Here is a 20,928-nt window from a genome sequence, read left to right as displayed (position 1 = left end):
ATGTAAATGCTAAAAGATAGGTCTTTTTCCCATCTCTGACCTCCAAGCTTCTAATCCTCCTTTTGTGGAGGTAACCACTGTTACCAACATTTCTTATCATTCCTTCCAGAGATATAATATGTGCAATATATATTTGATGATATAGGAAAAATACCATTAATTTTTTTTATTAAGTAATCTCTACTCCCATTGTGGGGCTCAATAAGAGAGCCCCTGAGATCAAGACCCTGAGATCAAGAGTCGCATGATCCACCAACTGAGCCAGCTAGGTGCCCCTGAAAAATACTATTTTAATTGCAAAATTCCAGGCAGCGTGATATGATGAAGGGAGAATCTTCTTGATGACCCTTTCAAAGCATGCCATGTGGACAATCACTGCTCTGCCTACTGACCAGTCCTGACACTTCTATTTTTATAAAGATGACAAATTTGTGAACGGTTCTGGATTTTCTTGGCTTTGTTTTATATTTTCAACTGCATGTTTGGATGTTTTTCTAATGCCTCAAATTCCATATGGAATTGAATTGATGACATTGTCTTGTTCCAGAAACTAGATTCTTCTGACTTTTTGATCGTGTACCCTTTTCCTTCACATTCCAACGGATGCAGTACAATTTACCCATGAAATATCCCTCATATGGGTCCCTTTACGTTCCTGCTTCTATCACCCAGGCTTAGCCTTGTGTTACCTTCTACTGATAACCCCTTGCTGTTATCCACATTCCAAAGAGGGCAAAGCATGTCAGATGCCAGGTCACTAGACTGACTCCCTAACACCTGAAAGGCGCAACCTGAAAGTTGCTCTACACCGTACAAATCTCTGAGCAAATTCCATCCCAGGCTGTCTCTAGTTGGCAGATCTAAGTCTCACAGTGCAAGAAAGGACCCACAGAAATTCCTTCCAGTCTCCTTCATTCTATCTTTTTTTCCCTCCCCCAATAAATATGCATTGAATGTCTTTTCTGTGACAGACTCCAATGGTGGGGGTACCGTGGAACAAGACACTGGTGGGGTTGTAGATAAAGAAACAGGTAATAAATGTAAGGGGCAGCACTGCATGCCATAGGGTACATGGAAGGACATGTAACCCAATCCTGTGAGGGTTGGGGGAAACACTTCTTGAGGAAAATATGTCTAAGCTGAGACTTGAAGCATGAATGGGCTTTGGCTAGGCAAGGGGGATATGTAGGGGTGGGCAGGGGAAAGAGTGTTTCAGTCTCAGAGGGGATGAACTTATTTGTAGTAAGCCCAGGGGCAAAAGGAGATACCAAGCTCAGTATCACTGGTCGTCAGGGAAATGCAAATCAAAACTACAATGAGATACCATCTCATGCCTGTCAGCATGGCTAAAAACAACACACACACAAAAACAGGTGTTGGCAAGGATGTGGAGAAAGGGGAACCCTCTTGCACTGCTGGTGGCAATGCAAACTGGTACAGCCACTCTGGAAAACAGTATGGAGGTTCCTCAAAAAGTTAAAAATAGAATTTGTGCCCGGGTGGCTCAGTTGAACCTCGGACTCCTGATTTCAGCTCAGCTCATGATCTCACGATTCATGGATTTAAGCCCTGTGTCGGGCTCTGGTTCTCTGTCCCCCATGTATGCTAGCTCTCTCTGTCTCTCTCTCTCAAAATAAATAAATAAACTTAAAAAAAAAGTTTAAAAATAGAACTATCCTATGATCCAGCAATTGCACTAGTAGGTATTTACCCAAAGACGCAAAAATTCTGATGCTCTCCGATGTTTATAGCAGCATTACCAACAATAGCCAAATTATGGAAGGAGCCCAAATGTACATTGGCTGATGAATGGATAAAGAAGAGGTGGTATATATATATATATATATATATATATATATATATATATATATGTATATATATATATATGTATATATATATATAAATGTACACACACACACACACACACACAATGGAATATTACTCAGCCATAAAAAAGAATGAAATCTTGCCATTTGCAATGACATGGTTGGAGCTAGAGTGCATTATGCTAATAAGTCAGTCAGAGAAAGACAAATACCATATGATTTCACTCATATGGGGAATTTAAAAAACAAGACAAATGAACAAAGGGAAGAAAAGAGAGAGGCAAACTAAGAAACAGACTCTTAACTATAGAGAACTGATGGTTAACGGAGCTGAGCAGGGGAATGGGTTAAATAGGTGATGGGGATTGAGGAGTGCACTTGTCATGAGCACCGGGTGTTGAATGGAAATGTTTAATCGCTATATTGTACACTGGAAATTAATATTACACTGTATGTTAACTAACTGGAATTTAAGTAAAAACTTAAAAAGAGAGGAGCCATCAAGCTGGAGGAAGCCAGAGACATGAGAGGTGAGACTAGAGAGGTTGAGGGGGTGGGGTAGGAGGGACAGGAGTGGACTTCAGATCAAAGAAGTCCACCTTCTGGGAGAGCTGTGTCACCTGTTTCTATTTCCAGACTCCCCATCTGCTCTGAAAGTAGTCCCAACATCCAGGGTGTTGAGGGAGATAGTCTGGAGAGAAGAAATAAAATGAACTGACTGATGGTTTTTTTCTAGTCAAGTCTTCAAAATAGAAATAAATGGTGTTTTGGAAGGATTTAATTTTTCCACCTAATTTTATTGGAAGGTAGTGAGCAATTTATGAAGAGTTCTGGGAATTTGGGAGTGCATGTTCTGTGAACGCATGTGTATAACTAGGGGCTCATGCTCTCCCATGTGTTTCCTCATTTGTAAAAAAAGGAAGTTTGACTAATGGGATGCAAGATACATTTTCGTGATTTTGTATGTTATACAGTTGTGATGGTTAATTTTATGTGCCATCTTGGCTGTGCTACAGTTCCCAGTTGTTTGGTCAAACACCTGATACTAGCTGTTGCTGTGAAGGTATTTTTTAGATGTGACTAACATTTAAGTCAGTAGACTTTGAGTAAAGCAGATTATCCTCCATAGTGTGGGTGGGGCTCATCTAATCAGCTAATGGCCGAGTTCCTTCTGTCTCCAGATTACCTTTGGATGCAAGACTACAACACTGACTCCTGCTGGAATTTCTAGTCTTTTTTTTTTTTTTTTTTTTTTCAACGTTTATTTATTTTTGGGACAGAGAGAGACAGAGCATGAACGGGGGAGGGGCAGAGAGAGAGGGAGACACAGAATCGGAAACAGGCTCCAGGCTCTGAGCCATCAGCCCAGAGCCCGACGCGGGGCTCGAACTCACGGACCGCGAGATCGTGACCTGGGTGAAGTCGGACGCCTAACCGACTGCGCCACCCCGGCGCCCCAAGGAATTTCTAGTCTTTTAACCTGCACTGCACATTTTAGACTTGCTAAACTCCACAATCCTTAAAAATTAAAAAAAGTCTCTCCCTCTCTCTGTCTCTCATAAAAGAAATAAACATTTTGATAAATGGGGTAAAGATCATTTATAGTGGTCTCTTAATCATACAACTGGTCTCTTAACGTGGTCTCTTAATCATACAACTGAATCTGGCAGTAGGCAGTGTCAGGTTCAAAACCTACCTCCAGGGGTGCCTGACTGGCTCAGTTGGGAGAACATGCAACTCTTAATCTTGGAGTTGTGAGTTTGAACCCCATGTTGGGTGTAGAGATTACTTAAAAAATAAAATCTTTAAAACAAAAAAACCCCTAGTTCCACTCTTTACGGTATGGCTTTGGACATGTTACTTAACCTCTTTAGGTCTCATATTTTTAAACTTAGAAGTGGGGATACTAAGAGTCCTTATTACCTCATTGGGTTGTTTAAGGATTAAACAAGATAATCCTCAATAAGTGTTTCACATAGAGCCTGACACAGGGGAATGTTCATTACAAAGTAGCCATCCCGCAGAAGGACATCAAAATGACTTTTCCTTTTGTGGGAGAGGGCATGGTCTCCCTGAGGCATGGTCTACTAAGGGACAAAGTGGTATAAAATGACAAGACAATACTCTCACAACCTTGAAGTGGCTGTTTTAGATGCTTCATGGTGCTAATGATACTTTCCCTTTAGTTTTGGTAGCTGTGCTCCACCTTTAGGGACAGAACGAATTGTTCCCATCCACTAAAGCAGAATAACTTTGAAGAGAGCCAAGTTAACCGTCTTCTTCAAAGTCTGCTCATTAGAATAGGGCTACCTCAAGATACTTGATTTAAAAAAAGATATGATTGCATAGTCAAAGAAGCTGAGAAAATACCCTATAGTATATAAAGCTCACAGAGATTCAAAAGACACATGAGCCCAGAGAAGGCTGGGAAGTCCTGAAGTCAAGGACAGTATTGAATTTGGTTTAACACAGAGGTGGCTTCGAGTGTAAGTTTTTTTCAGAGGAACAACTGTTAGCATCCTGTGGCATCCGTGGAGCACAGGTGGGAGATGCATGTTAGTGGGAAACATGCTGAACCAAGAGTATGGAGATCTGAGTTCACATTTCAGCTAAAATCTTGTGATTTGACACAAATCTCTGGGCCTCAGTTTCCCTACATATAAAATTAAGAGATTGGAATGAATGATTTGCCGTCTAAAATGCTTTCAAGACTCGCTGTGGGAAATAGTGGACAGTATAGGAATTTTAGACCTCCGCTTCCCTCTACTGTCAGCCAGAGAAACAGCAGTCAGCCACCGTCTGGAAGTTAGTGCAGTGTAAGCAGCTCTCAACGAATTTGGGAGTCCTCAGTCTTCTCATCTGTTAAGCTAGGGTAACAGTATCTGTTCTCTCTTATCTTACAGATATGTTTTGAGGACTGCCAAAGGAGGTAATGTAGGGAAACCACCACGTCCTATTCTGATGTCGGTTTGGGGTTGTAATTATTATAAAATGAAGGGTTAGTCTAGGTAAGTGGATCTCATCCACCGGCAGCTCATTAGAACCACCTGGGAGCTTTTGGAAAATACTAATGTCTAGACCCCACCCCAGCCCCGTTAACAGGTGTCTATGTGGGAGAGACTTGGACATGATGTCGTTTTGAAATTCCTGAGGTGATTCTCCCCTGAAGCCGGGTGGAACACTAGTGGCCTCTCTAGATCCTTGCTACTCAAGGTGCAGTCGATTGATGGCCAGGCACCACCCTGGAGCACGCTGGAAATGAAAAAGTCCCCAGGACTAGAATCGGTGCTTCTCAAAATGTAACATGCTTGTGCATTACCTGGAGGATCTAGTTAATCTGCAGAAGAGCGAAGTTTAAAATCCTACATTTCATCATCCCCATATCAACAGCTCCTGAGCATTCTGTCTATGCTGCTGACCCATGAGATGTACTTTATTTATTTATTATTATTATTATTTTTAATGTTCATTTATTTTTGAGAGAGCAAGAGAGAGACAGAGCGTGAGCAGGGAAAGGGCAGAGAGAGAGGGGAGACACAGAATCCGTAGCAGGCTCCAGGCTCCGAGCCGTCAGCACAGAGCCTGATGACGGGCTCGAACTCATGAACCGCAAAATCATGACCTGAGCCGAAGTCAGAGGCTTAACTGACTGAAGTCAGAGGCGTTCCTGAACTGTACTATGAATAGCCAGACAGAGGATAATTGTTGATCTTCCTAGAAAAGGGCAACCATAGCTTTACACAGGTGCTATTAAAATTGGAATTTTCCGACTGAAATGTGCAATAACATTTGGATCCCCCTCTGCCTTCCAAGGACATTTGAGTTATTTTTATTTCTCCTGTTTGAAATTAATACATACTTCCTTACCAGGTTTGCTTCTCTGTTCTTTCCATCCTCCCCCCTCCCCCCCCCCCCCCCCCCCCCCCCCCCCCCCCGCCTCATGTTTGAAAGGGTGATCTTTCCTGATTCCTAAGCTGGTGGGAATGGACAGATCTTGTCACAGTCAAAGGCATATGAGGTAGGGACATGAGGTAGGTTCCATGACTTGAAGGACTGATTTTTTTGTGTGGGTGATAGTTGAGTATGAAAACTGAGTTTCAAGCATAACAGTCTTCCAAAATAAACATTTGAACCTTTAAAAGGTTTTTGAGTAAAAGATTATGTTTATGGAGGAGTAAGTCTTGTTTTGGGGGGTTGTGGTGGTTACTGGGGAAGGGGGTGAGAATTCTTCTGAGCTCTTTTTTGGTTACTCAAATTTTAAAAGTTCCCATTTTCCACAACTTTATGGAGAGTATGTTTATTTCTAGGGTGCTAGCATAGGCAGAGAGCAGTCACCCCTGGTTTATTTTCCACCCCCAAATAGAAGACAAACCCAGAACAATGAAAGTCTCCTTGTTTTGAACTCTGGCACATTGCTTCTTGCTTCTTTGCTATCAATAAGTTACAAAGGAAGGAAACCAACATAAACACCAAAAGAGGTAACACAATGTGTCAAATTAATTCTTTTCCTTGCTGGTGGCCTTGATGACTTCTGAGGTTTTGCATGAGATATGCTTAGACCTTGCTTTTCTGAAATACCTTTTCTCTGAGAAGCTTTATGTCTGAACTATGCTTTACTGTTTCTATAGCAACTGCAGTGGAAAATGTCAATAGCATCTACAATCTAGTGATATCAGGACATCATCATAACCAGCTCAGGTTGTTATGCAGAGTATTCATGAGCTGATCTTCTCCCAACCCCTTCCTTTTCAAGGATAAATCGAGAGAAAGTAAGCTTAAATACAGATGATAACATTGGGTTAGATGTCAGGAAGAACTTCCAGTGATGGAATGTAGGAGTAAAAGAGGTTCTGAACTTACCTTTTTTGTTTGTATTTTAAAGTAGGTGTATCTAACCTCTTTCAATTAATAGAATGCTGTCCAAAGATTTCTGGTGATTAAGAAATGACTTCTTAATGTTGTTGAAGCAATATCTGGGCCTAAATTTTAATGCAATGCACACTCTTTTAAAATTTCTTTTCTTGGGGTGCCTCGGTGAGTCAGTTGGTTAAGTGTCTGTCTCTTGATTTTGGCTCAGGTCATGGTACCACAGTTCATGAGGTCGGGCTCTGAGCTGACAGTGCAGAGCCTGCCTGGGATTCTCTCTCTCTTTTTCTCTCTGCCCCTCCCCTGATCTTTCTCTCTCAAGATAAACACACTTAAAAAAATTTTTTTTTCAGTTTACTTATTTTGAGAGCGAGAGAGAGAAAATGAATAGGGGAGGAGCAGAAGGAGAGGGAGAGAAAATGAGCAGGGGCGGGGGAGAGAGAGAGAGAGAGAGAGAGAGAGAGAATGCCTAGTAGCCTCTGCCTTCCATGCTAAGCCCCATGTGGGCCTCTATCTCACGAACTGTAGATCCTGACCTCAGCTGAAGTTGGATTCTTAACCAACTGAGCCACCTAGGCGCTCTGTAAATAAATAAACATTTTTTAAATATGAAAAAAATAATATTTAAGAATATTTTTGAGAGAGAGAGTGCGAGAGAGAATGTGTGTATACAATCGGGGGGGGGGGGGGGGGGAGAGAGGGAGAGAAAGAATCCCAAGCAGATTCCGTGATGTCCGCACAGAGCCTGATGCTGGGCTCGATCCCATGATCCATGAGATCATGACCTGAGCTGAAATCAGAAGTCGGATCCTCAACAGACTGAGGTGTCCCTCAGTCAATAAATACAGGTGCCCCATGTATTTATTATTTTTACTTGAAGCATAGGTGGCATACAATATTATATTAATTTCAGGTATACAACATAGTGATCTGAAAGTTCTATATTTTCTGAAATGCTCACCATGATGAGCATAGTTACCATCTGTCACCATACAAAGTTATTACAATATTATTAATAACACAGTAAGTTCTAATTTTTTATTTTTATTTTTTGTTTTTAAGTTTTACTTATTATTTTAGTAATCTCTATACCTAATGTAGGGCTTGAACTCATGACCCTGAGATCAAGAGTCAGATGCTCTTCCGACTGAGTTAGCCAGGCGCCTTCCCCCCAACCCCGTAATAAGTTTTTAAAAACATATTCTGTGTTCACCACTGTGCTAGATTCCAGGGGGGCATATAAAAGGGATATACAGTAGTCCTTGCAGTAAAGGAGTTAGACGTCTACAGTTCTAAGAAAAAGAGGATAGAAGAGTGAAGTCGTGCCTTTATACCACGACAACGTGACAGAAGTCTTATGGAGCACATCAAATGACTGTATTTTCAGAGTAAGACAGGAAGACGGGTGGGACTGCTTTACAAGACAGCATCATCTGGAGCCATTCGCTGCATGCCTGTGCCCCACCACGCCTTGAGGTTGCCTCTGCAGGGCAGGGACTCCTCCTGCTGAGACCAGCCTTGTCTTGTTATCCCAGTGTGCTGGATAATATCATTTCCTGTGTGTGCCATGACATGAAACGGGCTGGGAGGTGCTGCCCAGACGGGTTTATGTGAGAATCTGGAAGTCCAGGAGCTCCGGATGGTATTGTCCAAGTCTTCCCCCCGACAGACTAAAAGCCATGGCGAATATATTTATTTTTGCGTTCTGAGGGTAGTGTGTTGTTCCGGAAGCAGCAGCAAGACAGTCCGTGGAGGAGGGAGTTATGAACTGTATCAGATGAGGTGCATGGAACAAGAGCCTAGGACGGGGGACTGACAATTGGACTTACTTACATGGGGCTCCCGGACAACCCTGGGAGGTCATTTGGTGAGGTGGTAATGGTGAAGGCCTGGTGGAGCGGATTAGAGAGTGAACGGAGGACGCTGGAGACAGTGCCGCAGAGGACTCTTGCGAGGAGCTTTGCTATAGAAATCCATTATGAAAATGGAATAGGATATGGGGCCAAGAGTTTTCTTGTTTTTGTTTTGTTTTAGAGAGGCAGAGGGATAGCATATTTGCACGCTAATGTGCATGATCCATTGGAAGGTAAAAACTGCCGAGCAGGACAGAGTGGGGGCAGTTGCTGGAGAGATGTCCTCGAGGAGGTGAGCAGGGATTGGACTTAGTGCAGTAATAGAGGCCCCAGGCTTCACACGGGAGCAGAGACCTCTTTGTAGTAACCCGGAGAGGACACGGCAGGGCAGACGGGCACTGATGTAGGTAGTCTGTGAGTAATGGCAGTGGAAATTCTTTCCTGATTGCTTTCATTTCTCTGTGAAGTAGAAAGCAAGGTCAGCAGCTGAGAGTGGGGATGGAGGGAGAGAGAAGGAGGGAGCAAGTCGTGAATCCTGTATGTTGGGAGTTTGCCCCATTCATTTTCGGTTGTTCCGAGACTCTAGCTTTAGAGGCCTGGGCACTGTTGTGACCTTACAGGCAGTTCACTTGCTCTTATCTTTTTACCAGGTTCCAGGCTGAGGATTCTGGGCTGAAAGGAGAGTTCCTGGCCAGATTCCTCCCCCTGCAGTCCTGGAGCACTTTCCACAGTGGCTGTGGCTGTTCAAAAACATCTACTAGATACAGAGACCACTTTTGGAGAGACCTTATCAATGTTCTCCAGTTTATACTGTTTATATACTAAGCACCAGAAATCAACAAAACTAGAAAATCTGCCTATGAAGAGAAGAATCAGGAAGATGCATATCCCTTGAACATTTATTTGCAAAGGGACAGTGTTTTTTTAATTTATTATTATTATTATTTAATGTTTTTATTTATTTTTGACAGAGAGACAGAGCATGAGCGAGGGAGGGGAAGAAAGAGAGGGAGAAGAGGGAGACACAGAATCCGAAGCAGGCTCCAGGCTCTGAGCTGTCAGCCTGGGGCTTGAACTCACAGGCCAAGAGATCATGACCTGAGTTGAAGTCACTCAACTGACTGAGCCACCCAGGCGCCCCTTTAATTTATTATTAAAAAAGAGTTTTAAGTCCTATCATAACATCCACTTTTATCAAACAGTGAGAATGTATAAGCTCGGGCTAGGAATTAGGTTTCCGGGTGATATTTGACAGCTGAAATACTACCTTGATTCAGTGGTTCTCAAATTTGACCATGCATCTGAACCCCTGATGGGGATGGTTGTTAAACCACTGATTGCTGGGCCTCATCTCCAGTTTCTGATTCTGGGGTGAGGCCTGCAGATTTGCATGTCTAACAAGTTCCCAGGTAATGCTATGCTGCTGGTCCACATTTTGAAAACTATTGCCTTAAGCAATTAACTGCCTTTTTTTTTGTAATAAATCAAGTCATGTAATATTAAAAAATATGCAAATAGTGCAGTTTATTTTCTTAAAGAGCTACCTATGTAATTCAGCATTTTCTTTTTGATATCTCATGAATACTACCTAAGGGAAAACTGAATTTTTTATTCATGCAATGGCATAGGTTTAAAATCAGGACTATCAAGTGAAAGCAATAGCAGGAAAAACTTTCCTTCCTTTTGTTATTTATAAAATCAAAAGGTCTCTGGGTTCTTGCAATGCAAGAATTTTTTTTTTTTTTTTTTTTTTTTTTTTTATCCTTGATGATCTCTTTACCATGTGGATCAGAATCAAATGAGGAAAGCATAGTCAACATCTTAGAAGAACTTCAGCTAGAGGTGTCCTTCCAGTTAGAAGGCGTTAGCAGGGAGATCTCAGAATTCTCCACATCTAGGGGCGCCTGGGTGGCTCAGTTGGTGAAGCATATGACTCTTGGTTTCCGCTCAGGTCACGATCTCCATTTGGTTCGTGAGTTCCAGCCCAGCGTCGGGCTCTGCGCTGATAGTGTCGTGGAGCATTCTTGGGATTTCTCTCTCCCTCCCACTTGACCCTCCCTGCCTTTCTCTCTCTCTCCCCAAAAATAAATAAACATTAAAATACAAGAATTCTCCATATCTAAATACTCCTGGCTAAATTAAAAACAAAACAAAACAAAACAAAACTCAAAAGGACAGAAGGGGAAGGGGAGTAATATAGGCTCTGGACCTCTGGTGGCATCCGCAGCATAGGCTTAAGAACACAGATTCTGCAACCAGACTGAATGGGTATGAATCCCAGTTCTGTCACGTATAAGTTTGAGCAAATTATGTACAAAACTTTGCCAATTTCTGTGGTGTAAAAATCCCTACTGTGACCCATTCCAAGCTACCAACTTTGTCACTGAATGTAGAATTAGGATGAGATAATGTACCAAAACATTGTATTTCTTGGCTACACGAAAGATGGGGGTCCAGGCTGACCAATGGAGTCTTAAAACAAGCCTTTCTTATCTGTTTGTATCTCCTGTTAGCTCCTCTTTGGTGCACAGGGAAAAGGATACATTTGTTGTTACTATTCTCATCTTCCTGTTTAGTGTTCAGAGGTGGGACTTTGAGAGTTTAGCATGGGGATGAATAACTTAATCCTGGGTGCTGACAGTCCTCATTTCACAAATAGAGACATGGAAAAAAATGAGGAAAATAGGGTATGGGGGAATAAAAAAAAAAGGGGGAAAGGCTGGAGATCAGTGGACAAGGAAAAGTTGATGTACTGTGTAAGACATAATAGTGTCCACTAACAAAAAATGTTAACTATGAAGACAACAAATTAACACAGAAAAATATAGAATATGATGTTAAAAAATAGTTATGCTGACAACCTTCCGTGACACATCTCCCTCCACACTGTATTCTCTCTTGACTAAAGGCATCATTAACTACCAAGAAAGAAACCTGGGCATCACCTCCAACTTCTCACCCCCCAGCCCAATTACAATTGGACAAGGGGTCCTATCAATTTTCTCATTATCTGCCTCCTCAGCTCTCAACTTAATTTAGGCCCTAATCATTTGTGGCTGGGACTATTCTAGTAGCTTCCTAATGGCTCTGCCTAGAGTCTGAATGCTCCTCTACAGAATGATTTTCTGAGTGCAGTGGTTAACAACATAGGCTCAGACTGCCCTAGGTTCCAATCCTTCAATTACGTACTAGCTGTGTAGTCTTGGATGTTACTTAGATTCTTCATCTGTAAAACCAGGCCAACGCTAGTACAACCTCCTAATGCTGCTGTGAGGTTTACATCAGGTGCTATGTAGGATGTACTCAGAACTGTACTCTGAACTATGCTCTGCATCACTATGTTTAGATTTTTTCTTTCCAGTTTACAATCCTTCAGTGGTTCCTTCTGTTTAGAAAGCTCCCAGATCCCACTTATCAATGAGGCAAACTTCTGCTTAGCCATCAGGCCTTTGTTCAAGGTCGTATTTCTCATGAGGCCTTGGGCTATTATTCATTTAGGCCTAGTTTCTTTCTTCCTTTGGGCCTTCACCTTGAACCTCCCACTGCACTCAGCACTCCAGAGCAATCATCTGTTTAGAGGGTTATCCTTACAGAAAGCAAGCTACTCAGGGAGCCTGGGTGGCTCAGTCAGCTAAGTGTCTGACTTTGGCTCAGGTCATGATCTCATGGTTCATGAGTTTGAGCCTCTCATCTGGCTCTGTGCTGACAGCTCAAATCCTGGAGCCTGCTTCAGATTCTGTCTCCTTCTCTCTCCACCCCTCCCTTGCTTGCACTCTATCTCCCTCTCTTGAAATTAAATAAACATAAAAAAAAAAAAAAAAACAAAAGAGCTTCTTGAGGGCAGGGATTTTTTTTGTTTGTTTGTTTTTTGTTTTTTTTTGTAAATTTCCAGGACAAAAGCAGTGTGGCTGGCATAGGGAAGACGATTAGAAGCAATGAACAGTGTTAAGTACATAGGGATATAAGAAAGGACTGAGAAGAGGGGAAAAAAAAAAACAATTGTTTTGCTATGCTGATTGGATGATGGGAGTTTTAGTTAGCCCTTGTTTATTCTATGTGGTTTCAGTAATACAAAGTTAAAAATGGCTCCCATGTATCCATATGACCAATTGCCCTTCTTCTCCTGGGTAAAAAAGTAGACTGGATAAATAAAATGGACTACCACTTAGCAATAAAAAGGAATATAATTATTCAATCATGGGTAAGTCGCACAAGTTTCTACTAAAGAAGTGATGACACACACACACACACTGAATAGAATGTAGTGAGTCCACCTGAGTTAAAATGCCAGTTGTACCACATAAGGCAAGTTGTTTAACCTCTAGGGTTGCTTCTCATCTGCAAAATAAGAGTGACGCTAGTATCTACCTAAAAGGGCTGCCAGGAGAACACTCAGGTGCTCAATAGGTGTGGGCTAAAGTAGTCATTATTACAGAAGTTCTCGCAAGGACTTCAGAGCCCTTCCACTCATCACCAGTTTTGCACTGTGCTATCCCAGCTGCCTGCTGCAGTCCACACCTCTCACCCGAGACCCCCCCACCTTCTCCTCCATACCTCCTCCTGAACCCTGAATTCAGAATAATTTTAATAATTATACACATTCATGCTTGATAATTAAGAGATTAAACGGGGGAAAAAAGGAAAAATTAACTCACTGGGTGTCCCACCTTACCGTTAATTAACCTCTGCTTACATTCTGGTATATACTTTTTAGATTTTTTTAATGCAAATACACTCATATTCATAATTTTTTTTTTTTAACAAAAACGAGTTCCAATTATACAAACAATTTAACCCATCCATTTACTTTATAACCCGTCCTTGAGCCACGGCCCCTTCCCCAGACCCACCGAGTCCCCCACTTCCCGCTCCCACGGGTGGGCCTTTCCTCTGAAGCCCCAGCCTTCCCGGGGCCCCGGTTCCGGCCCCACCTGCCAGGCCCCGGGCCGCCCCGCCCCCGCCGCGGCCGGCTTCCATCCCCGGCCCCGCACCCCGCGCTCGCCGCCACCGGGGGCCTGTCGCTCGCGGCTCCTGCGAGCGACCTGTTTCCGGTGGGGCAAGGGCGTCTCCGCCGCGGCCCAGCTCCGGCACGCTCAGCATCGCCGGCGGCGGCCAGATGCAGGCGGAGCGAGGAGCTCGGGGCGGCCGCGGACGCCGGCCGGGCCGCGACCGGCCGGGCGGTGACCGCGACCGCGAGCGGGCGGGAGCCGCAGCGGCGGTGGCGAGAGGCGGCGGGGACGGAGGCGGCCGCCGGGGTCGCGGTCGGGGCTTCCGCGGCGGCCGCGGAGGGCGAGGAGGAGGCGCCCCGCGAGGCGGCCGCCGGGAGCCAGGAGGCCGGGGCGCCTGGGCCAGAGCGCCGGTAAGAGGCGGCGGCTTGTGGGGTCCGGGCCGCGATTTCGTGGGACTGGGTCTGACGAGGCCCCGCCGCGAGTCAGGAGCCGCGAGCGGCTTGCTGGCCGCTCGCGAGCAGGGCGGCGGCGGCACCTGCGCCTGCGCGGGACGGGCGGAGGGCGGCGGGGGCGCGCGCAGGGTGCGCACGTGGCGCGTCTGGGGCTGAGCCGCCGGTTGTCTCCCCGCCGGGGTGGCGCGGGAGTGGCCGCTCGGAGGGCTTCCCCAGCCTGCCCAAGTGGTCCGGGCCGGAATGGCTAAGAACGCCGGGGCCGAGGCTGTGTGTCAGGGTTGCAAGGCTAGCGGGCTTGTTGGTTTCGGGTGGAGTGTCACCGGGATTGACCCTTGTGGTGTGGGGGTGCGGCCAGCGCTTGGTCTGGAGGAACTGAGACTTGGGCAGCCTTAGAGTATGGGCAGATGTTCCTGTTACTAGGAGGGCAGGGATTTTTTTTTGATCTGTTGTGTTCACTGTGCAAGGTCTAGCACACGGTAGGATAATAAAGGTTTCCTGAAAGAATGCCCACCACGGAATGGACTCTATAGTATTTGGGGACAGGATCAGATGCATAGTTCTCTCTCTTCTTTTAATAGCATAGTTCTTTTATTACACAAGTGTCGGAATCAGGGGTCACTGGCCTTCGTATTTAAAAATTTTTAATCAGGAAATGTTTCTGCAGTCGGGTCTGAATTTTAATAGCAATGTGATCGACCTTATTCACACGTTCATAGAAGGACACTTAACAGCTTGGAGCAGGGCATGATAGGGGGCAAACTTCACTTATCTCCCAGCTAAAGGGGTTTGAGTACGGTCTTTTTAGGAGCTGTTATTTTAACATTTGTACTGCAAAACGTACCTGTGCGGCACAGTGCTTGGGGCATCACTGATCCTTGCAGCCACCACCACTTCTGCCACTGTTACCACTATCATATTTTCAGCCCAAAACTGTGTATTTTTAATTATTGTGTGCATAGATTTAAAAAAAAATTTGAGGCAAAATTTCTTGTTACTGAAATGTTTGGAGTATTTTAAGGGCATAGAAGGTTAAGATGTCCCTAAAGGTAGTAATTGTATACCGAAATACAGAGCTTGAAAAAAAATTAGAAAACTGAAAATTAAGTGTAACATACTTAACCTGGTTAGGATTAAAGTAGGAAATAAGTAAAATTTGAGGTATGAAGAGATTCTTAGGTTCAGTTGGCAGGAAATGATCAATCTAGTGCACACTGGCAACACATTTTGTCCTCATAACAACTGTATACCGTGGACTCTTGAACAACACAGGCTTGTGGGTCCACTTACATGGGGATTCTTTTTCTTTTATAAACCAGTATAGTCCTGTTAATGTATTCTTTTCATTATTTTCTTAATGTTTTCTTTTCTCTAGCTTATTTTATTGTAAGAATACATTATCTAATACATATAACATACGAGTTATGTGTTAATTGACTGTTTACATTATTGGTAAGGATTCCAGTCAGTAGGTAAGGATTCCAACAGTAGGCTATTAGTGATTAAGTTTTGGGGGAGTCAAAAATTATATGTGGAATTTTCCACAGCACCCCTATCCTAGGATATGTATAAGAATCAACTGTATATATGTTGCATATATATATGTAGTATAACTTTGTTACAACTTATTTTTTTAATTAAAAACATTTTTTTTAACATTCATTTTTGAGAAAGAGCGTGAGTGGGGGAGGGGCAGAGAGAGAGGGAGAGACAGAATCTGAAGCAGGCTCCAGGCTCCCAGCTGTCAGCACAGAGCCTGATGCGGGGCTTGAATCCACTGACAGTGAGATCATGACCTGAGCTGAAGTCGGACGCTCAACAGACTGAGCCAGCCAGGCGCCCCATAATTTATGTATTTATTACAACTTTATTTTTCTTAAATTTTTATTTTTTATTTTTTAGAGAGAGAGAGAGAGAGAGAGAGACAGAGTGCATACGAGTGGGGAAGAGGGACAGAAGGAGAGAGTATCTTAAGCAGGCTCCACCCTCAGCACAGAGGCCAACGTGGGGCTCCATCCCACAACCCTGGGATCATGACCTGAGCCGAAATCAAAAGTTGGATGCTCAACCGACTGAGCTACCTAGGCACCCCACAACTTCATTTTTTAAACAACTTCAAAAACAAAACAAAACAAAAAATAAACAACTTCAAGTTGTTTAACTTTATAACAACTTCATTTTATATCTATTGTATATATAAAATCTTCATTATTACCAATTAAAAATCTTCATTTTTAATTGACTTGCCCAAGCTTTTATAGCTAGTGGCAGAGCTGGAATTTATACTAAGCTGCTCTTGACTCAACTCTGTCTTATCTCTTACGTTTTTGTGAACCAGTCACCTCTTAACTGAGAGCAAGGTAGATAGATGCTCCTTTGGCTGCAGGGATCATGTTTTAATAGTAGTTGTAGTAATGGTGACTTTGGTACTTAGTACAGTGTCTGACACATAGGCGTTTCATAACAAGTGTCTTTAACCTGATGAATTGAGTGAATGAAGGTGCTTCTATCTTACTCATCTCTATGGAACTAAATTGAGTAAAATGATGGTATATTGTTTTGAGAATGAATAATATATTTTTTGATTTATGCTAATATTGTAACCTATTAAAATTTTAGGCTTTGATCCCTTTTTGGGATCATCTTAAAAATCCCATCTTAGGGGCACCTGGGTGGCTCAGTCGGTTAAGCTTCCGACTTCGGCTCAGGTCATGATCTCACGGTCCGTGAGTTCGAGCCCCGCGTCAGGCTCTGCGCTGATAGCTCAGAGCCTGGAGCCTGTTTCAGATTCTGTGTCTCCCTCTCTCTCTGACCCTCCCCCGTTCATGCTCTGTCTCTCTCTGTCTCAAAAATAAAGAAACGTTAAAAAAAATTTAAAAAAAAAATCCCATCTTATATATTCTTTTGGGATTTTTTTTTCCCTGCATAGTTTAATGATTCAGTGTGTCAGCATATGTAAATGTGTGGCACAGAGCTTGGGACATCACTGATCCCTGCAGCCATCACCACTTCTGCCACTGTTCCCACTATCATCCTATTTTCAGTCAAACCTGGATAAAGAGATGTTGGAAGGATTTCTTCCTTTTGGTTTGGTTTGTGATCTCTAAGTCCTTGCACTTCTTAGATTCTGAAGTACTATTCATCTTTAGGCTTGCTAGGAATACCATTCTTGGTGCATAAAGATTAAGGGGGACAAGATTGATTGCCCTGCCTGAGGCCTCCTTGCTCTCCTATTGCATGTTGATTTGTGCCCCAAATGGAGAGTAATTGAAATGATCAGAAAGAAAGAAATTCATGATAGAGGTTTAGCTGTGTAAGGATCAGTTAGTTACCTAATTCCAGAACTTAATGTTGTTTACACCTTTTGCTTTCTACTTTATTTTTTTAAGTTTATTTTTGAGAGAGAGAGAGAGAGAGAGAGACAGCGACAGCGTGCACATGTGCGCGAACACGACTGGGGGAGGGGCAGAGAGAGAGAGGAGATGGAGAATCACAAGCAGATTCTGGGCTGTTAGCTCAGAGCCCCTTGCGGGGCCCAAACTCACAAATTGTGAGATCAGGACATGAGGCAAAGTCAAGAGTCCTAAGTTTAACCGATTGAGCCACCCAGGCACCCCTGTTTTCTATTTTAGACCACTACATACACGTGGCTTGTTAATGAAAATCAGGACAAAATAAGACTAAACAGGTACCAGACAAGTAATTCTCCAAGGGAATTTTACTGAACACATTGGGTCTGCTAGTCTCTTGCACTTAAATCATTCCCTGTGTAGATCATATGAACCCTAAGTTTACGGAGTTTGGGTAAGCATATCATAAGGCTAATTATCTCCATTGAATATCCATCCACTTGAAGCATGACATTGCACTGGATGTAGTCATTAACTTAAAGCATACTAGGATTTGTTAGTATTATACTTATCTTTTTTTTATTAGTTTTTTTTAATGTTTTATTTTAGTTAAAAAAAAATTTTTTTTTTTAACGTTTATTTATTTTTGAGACAGGGAGAGACAGCATGAATGGGGGAGGGTCAGAGAGGGAGGGAAACACAGAATCTGAAACAGGCTCCAGGCTCTGAGCTATCAGCGCAGAGCCTGACGTGGGGCTCGAACTCACGGACCGCGAGATCATGACCTCACGGACCGTGAGATCATGACCTGAGCCGAAGTCGGATGCTTAACCGACTGAGCCACCCAGGCGCCCCTGTTTTATTTTAGTTTTAAGAGAGACAGAGTGTGAGCAGGGGAGGGGCAGAGAGAGAGAGGGAGACACAGAATCTGAAGCAGGCGCCAGGCTCTGAGCTGTTAGCACAGAGTCCAACGCTGGGCTGGAACTCACAACTGTGAGATCATGACCTGAGCGGAAGTTGGTGCTTAACCAACTGGGCCACCCAGGCGTCCCATATACTTATCTTTCTGATGAGCTACTAGCAGAGAGGAACTCAAGGCCTATCGGTAGTCCTGGGATAACTCACAGTTAGGAGAGGTTAACTAACTTATCCATTATCATGCAACCAGAAAATTACAGAGCCTGGATTCAACCCAAGCATTTTGGTTCCAGAACGGTTTTTTTTCACTGTGTCCCTAAACTGTCTCTAGAGTGATTTGAGATTTGAAAGGTCAAGTGTGGCGGACTGTTGTATGATTCTTTCACACACTTTTGTTTTCCTGATGTTCCAAAATGGTGATCAGGATTGAAGGTAACACTGATGCTGTATTTGGTTATTGTGGATGTCGGCAGATCTTTGCTTTCTTGCTCCACGTTCAGATGGCAGCTGCTTTTAATCATTTTTAAATTATTTATGTCCAATAAAAGATAAGGCAGCTGTTTATAGCCACATTAAGGAGAGTAAGAACTTGGAGGTAATTTTTTTTTTCTGACCAAACTTTTGCTTTGCAAACAAAAATATAAATGCTTTGCCTGAATAGTAATTAATCCTAGATGCCCTTGACATTTTCATTGCTACTATTTCAGTAAAAGGGATATCTCTGACTTTGATATTCAAGTTTACCGTGAGCCTGGAGGAAGAAAAGATGTCAAATCCAAGTTGCTGGCAGGTTTCTATAGCATTTGCTCCTTCATTGTTGCTGAAAGGAGTGCCCCTCATTGTGCCAGCCAGACAGAGATGGAGAGTCCGTTAAAGCTCACACTTGATAGCCTCTAGGCTGTATTTCTTCCCTTTTCACAAAGCCTGACGTAAATTCACTTAGACACTGAACGTGCTCAAGTGTCCTAAAAGAAAATTGCTTTCAGATTAGCTCTTGGTAAGGGGTGCCTGGCTGGCTCAGATGGTAGAGCATACATCTCTTGATCTCGGGGTTGTAAGTTTGAGATTAGCTAAAAATAAAGTCTTTAAAAGAAGAAAAAAAAGATTAATTCTTGGTAATCCATGAAATTGGCCCTTTCCTCTGCTGTAGACCACTCCTCAAACACGGTAACTACTTTGCTAATAACGTATACTGTTTTGAGATCTGTTTTTCTCACTGATCATTGTATCACTTACATATTTACATTATTGACACTTTTTGCTGGTATTCTGCTTAAAGTTTTTTTGATAAATTATCTGTGACATTGTACTTTAACATTTACAGTTAATACTTTTGATCATTGGTTCATATAGTTTCAGAATGTAAAGTTTCCAGCATATTGTTGATTTGACATTTTAATTAATTGTATATTTGACATTTTAAATAGAACTGTTGCATCATTCTTATGCCTGGATGGAGTCCAAATACTATAGTGGTTTGATATTCACCATCATCCATTTAAGAATCTCACATTAATAAACTTTTCAGCAGTGAGAAGATTTACATTATTTCTTATTCTTTTTATTTTGTGTTTTATTTTATTTTAAAGTTTATTTATTTATTTTGAAAGAGACAGAGGCAGCACAAGTAGGAGAGGGGCAAGAGAGAGAGAGAATCCTAAGCAGGCTCTGCACTGTCAGTGCAGAGCCCAATAAGGGACTCGAACCCACAAAGCCCTGAGATTGTGACCTGAGCTGAAACCAAGAGTCGGACCCTCAACCTACTGAGCCACCCAGGTGCACCTTATTTTATGTTTTGAATCCACATCCTTCTAGAACTTCATCTAATATATCTTCAAAGTTGAAAAACTTTTAGCAATCACTTCTTCTGCTTCCCTGTAACAAATTTTGATTTTTTAAAAAAAAGTCTCATAACCTTAAGGGCTTGGATGTAAAATTTTTTTCTTTTAGGTTAAATTGCGATTATACTGATTAATATGCAACTTATTTTGATTAGCAGTTGTTACACATAAAGGTAAAATTTTACTGTAAATGCATCTCATTTTCCCTAATGAGTTTAATTAGGTATCCATGGATAAATGTGGCTTATTGCCTGAACGAAATAGGATTCAGTGTCAATTCTCTTCCCAATTAGATTTTTATAGATGTAAGCATGAGGTAATGGTTGGAGCTTCATCATATGTGTCACTCAATTCTTTGAATACCTTTCTAATTCTATATCAAAATCATTATTATAAAAAATTTTTTTTTAATGATCTGTCATTTGACAACTGGATTAGGTTCTCCTTCAGTTTTGTCTAAAGCAAGGAATTGGAACCTTCCTGGTTTACAGGACTTGTTACTCAGTCTTTAGAGTTATACTCTCTCAACATCTATACCTCTATTGAAAATTATCCCTTTGCTTGGGGCCTCAGGGAACGCACGACAGCCAGAGTGAGAATGGCTGAGTAGGGGTCGCCCGTCCTCAAGCGCTTTCTAAGACTGTTTTCAGTTGAGAGTATGGACACTGAAGATCTGAAACTTAATTCCCTTAAGAACTCCTTGCTCATATACCTTTTGAGAAATCTTCATGAACCCCCAGGTGTATAGATACTCCATTTTGGGATTGTTGACTAAGAACACATTACTTACTCTTTTATTATTATTATTATTATTATTATTATTACTATTATTATTTTAAGGATGATAGTTATTTACATGTATTTACCCAGAGGGAT

At 42.5% G+C, this 20,928-nt stretch overlaps 2 protein-coding genes across 2 annotated transcripts in view; one reads left to right on the top strand and one right to left on the bottom strand.

The window, feature by feature from the left end:
* The window catches only part of CHRM5 (cholinergic receptor muscarinic 5), a 95,882-nt gene that overhangs the window by 3,131 nt on the left and 71,823 nt on the right, over window positions 1–20,928 (bottom strand). The window lies entirely within an intron of this gene.
* Window positions 8,758–20,928, top strand: part of AVEN (apoptosis and caspase activation inhibitor) — a 202,019-nt gene continuing 189,848 nt past the window's right edge. Inside the window, exons 1-2 of the mRNA XM_045450803.1 lie at window positions 8,758–8,837; window positions 13,442–13,904. Of these exons, the coding sequence (XP_045306759.1) occupies window positions 8,758–8,837; window positions 13,442–13,904 (543 nt within the window). The remainder of the gene's footprint in view (window positions 8,838–13,441; window positions 13,905–20,928) is intronic.

This window comes from Leopardus geoffroyi, chromosome B3 (assembly GCF_018350155.1).
Source record: "Leopardus geoffroyi isolate Oge1 chromosome B3, O.geoffroyi_Oge1_pat1.0, whole genome shotgun sequence".
NCBI lineage: Eukaryota > Metazoa > Chordata > Mammalia > Carnivora > Felidae > Leopardus > Leopardus geoffroyi.
Note: the sequence above shows the minus strand (reverse complement) of the source record. Positions and strands in the feature narration are given on the sequence as shown.